Source organism: Triticum aestivum, chromosome 4D (assembly GCF_018294505.1).
Source record: "Triticum aestivum cultivar Chinese Spring chromosome 4D, IWGSC CS RefSeq v2.1, whole genome shotgun sequence".
NCBI classification, from domain to species: domain Eukaryota; kingdom Viridiplantae; phylum Streptophyta; class Magnoliopsida; order Poales; family Poaceae; genus Triticum; species Triticum aestivum.
In genome coordinates, this window is record NC_057805.1 from 237,165,962 (window position 1) to 237,168,713 (window position 2,752).

Genomic DNA, 2,752 nt, shown 5'->3' on the forward strand with positions numbered 1-2,752 from the left:
TTTTTAGATAGAGGTGAGGACTTCTGGTATTTTCTAAATTGACGGTTATGCAAAGTGGCACTCGCTGGTAGGCTACGGTGGTATTTTCTTCTTCTTTTTTTACTTCTTTTATTAGATGAAAGGTGAGGATTTTTTTCTAAGATGTTTTTTAGACGAAGGTGAAAATTCTATATATTATTTTAAATGAAAACGTGGGGACAGCTTTCTCTGGAGGGGGCGCCAACTAGTAAAGTACCAAGCGCCGTCACGGTCCGGTGGTTAGCTGCTCTAAAGCAAAAGAGACACTCCCTCCCCCCTCCCTCTCGGTCGCTCCCGCTCGCCACCACCACCGCCTCGCAGCTCCAAACCCTAGTCCCAATTCCCAAACCCCAGCGTTAATGTCCATGGAGAACCCCGGGCCGCTCCCCCCTGCCATCACCCCTCCCATGGCTCCCCTCCCCGTCCACCCGCCCATCGCTCCCATCCCCATCCCCGTCCCACCCTCCACATCCGCCGCTGCGGACGATGACGAGGTCGACTACGAGGTCTCCGACGACCACCGCGCCGCGCGGGAGCGCCACGAGCGCGCCGTACAGGAGCTCCTGCAGCGCCGACGCGCCTACGCCATGGCCGTGCCCACCAACGACTCCGCCGTGCGCGCGCGCCTCCGCCGTCTCGGCGAGCCCATCACGCTCTTCGGCGAGCGCGAGATGGAGCGCCGCGACCGCCTACGCGCACTCATGGTCCGCCTCGAGGCCGACGGCCAGTTCGACCGCCTCCTCCGCGTGCAGGAGGACGAGCAGGGAGCCCCGGGCGACGACGACGACATGGAGCAGATCCAGTACCCTTTCTTCACTGAGGGGACCAACCAACTGCTCCAGGCGCGCGTTGATATAGCTATGTACTCACTGCCCCGCGCTAAGGCCAGGGTCGACAGGGCCAAGCGCCGCCTCGCTGACCTCGACGAGGACCCCGAGGCAGAGGCCGACCTTGTTGTCAAGCAGGCGGGGGACTTCGTGCTTGAGTGCAGCGAGATTGGAGATGACCGCCCGCTCACCGGCTGCTCCTTCTCCCGCGATGCCTCAATGCTCGCCACAAGGTACGTCTTCAAAATAACAGATATCTGAAAATGCATTGTTTGCTTGTGTATGAGACGAATAGTGAGGAATGCTTGCCTAAAGCTGTACACCACATTATTATAGTCTTATTTGGGCTCAGTTCTTAATTTCGGTTTGGCTATTGCGATTGAGCATATATAGTCTAGTGAGTAAGATTTCTTGTATGTTAGGTTTTTAATGACTGAAAACAATCTGAATCGATGCTTATCATAACAGATGCCCATGTTTCTTCAATTTTTTGTGCATTTATCCATACATATTTGCTTGAGCACTTCATCAGTGATAACTGCCAACTGCTTTCGTAGCCAGCCAGGTTTAGCTTGCACACGTTTAAAGATTGCATTTTTATTTCACCATGAAGAGATATGGGATGAATTTGATGCTATTGCAACAAAATGTTGGTATATGATAGTTTCTGAGCTAAATTAATGCCAGTCCTTTTTCTATTAGTATAACTAGAAATTTTAGTGTTCAATATGACAGCACTGTCTAGAAGTCAGGACCAGAGTTTCTTCTTTTCCTGGTAAACAAAGGTTGGTATTCTGCATATTAGTTAGGCCCATTTTAGGTGGACTGCTGTCTTGGCAATGTGTGGAGCATTTATCCTAGCAGCACGGACTGCATCTCCATTATACTCAGATTATAAATACTTAATTGGATTTGATAAATTGCGAGAGTTCTTGCTCACACTCACACCAAATAAGACTGGTAAACGTAAGATGCACAACTGAGTCTATGTTAGTATTTCATTGTTAGCAATGTCATGTGCAATTAGTTGTTCGTCAGCACCTAATCCCCTTTTCTTCCTTCCTAGTAAAAATAACTATTTGTTCCTCTTGGTTCTGCAGCTCCTGGAGCGGGATACTCAAAGTATGGAGCATGCCACAGATAACTAAAATTGCAACCCTGAAAGGTCATACAGAACGTGCAACTGATGTTGCCTTCTCTCCAGTTGATAACTGCTTAGCGACAGCCTCAGCTGATAAAACTGCCAAATTATGGAACAGTGATGGGTCACTCCTAATGTCTTTTGATGGCCACCTGGATCGTCTTGCTCGCGTTGCTTTTCATCCATCTGGAAAGTACCTTGGTACAGCTAGCTTTGACAAGACCTGGAGATTGTGGGACATCAATACTGGAACTGAACTTCTGCTCCAAGAGGGACATAGCAGAAGTGTATATGGTGTTAGTTTTCATCCAGATGGTTCTTTAGCTGCATCTTGTGGGCTTGATGCGAATGCTCGAGTTTGGGATCTAAGGTCAGGAAGATTGTACTGTACCCTCATTGGACATGTGAAACCTGTAAGTTAACAGCATGGATACTTCTCAAGTGCCTTACTTGCTCTGTGGTCTCTGTATCCGACTATCTGTTGTGGAATATATTTCCTTTTTGAAACTGACATGATTCTATTTTCTCTCTCAGGTCCTAGGAGTCGGCTTCTCCCCTAATGGTCATCTAGTTGCAACTGCAAGCGAAGACAATTTCTGTCGAATATGGGATTTGAGGACCAGACAAATGTTATATTCTATACCGGCACATAAGAGTCTCATCTCGCATGTGAAATTTGAACCCCAGGAGGGTTATTATTTAGCGACATCTTCCTATGACACTAAAGCAGCGGTATGCATCATACGCAATTTTGGATGAAATAACC

The 2,752-nt window shown here is 48.2% G+C and overlaps 1 protein-coding gene across 3 annotated transcripts in view; it reads left to right on the top strand.

Annotated features, from left to right (window-relative positions):
* Positions 1-280: 280 nt before the first annotated feature.
* Positions 281-2,752, top strand: part of LOC123097378 (U4/U6 small nuclear ribonucleoprotein PRP4-like protein) — a 5,945-nt gene continuing 3,473 nt past the window's right edge. For 2 of the 3 annotated variants that reach the window (XR_006447156.1, XR_006447155.1), the window contains exons 1-3: positions 282-1,078; positions 1,946-2,399; positions 2,521-2,727. Coding sequence is in view for 1 of the 3 variants with exons in the window: in XM_044519094.1 (XP_044375029.1) it covers positions 378-1,078; positions 1,946-2,399; positions 2,521-2,720 (1,355 nt within the window). In the remaining 2 variants the exon portion in view is untranslated. Of the gene's footprint in view, positions 1,079-1,945; positions 2,400-2,520; positions 2,728-2,752 lie in introns of all 3 variants that reach the window. The other variant, XM_044519094.1, reaches the window with a different exon arrangement.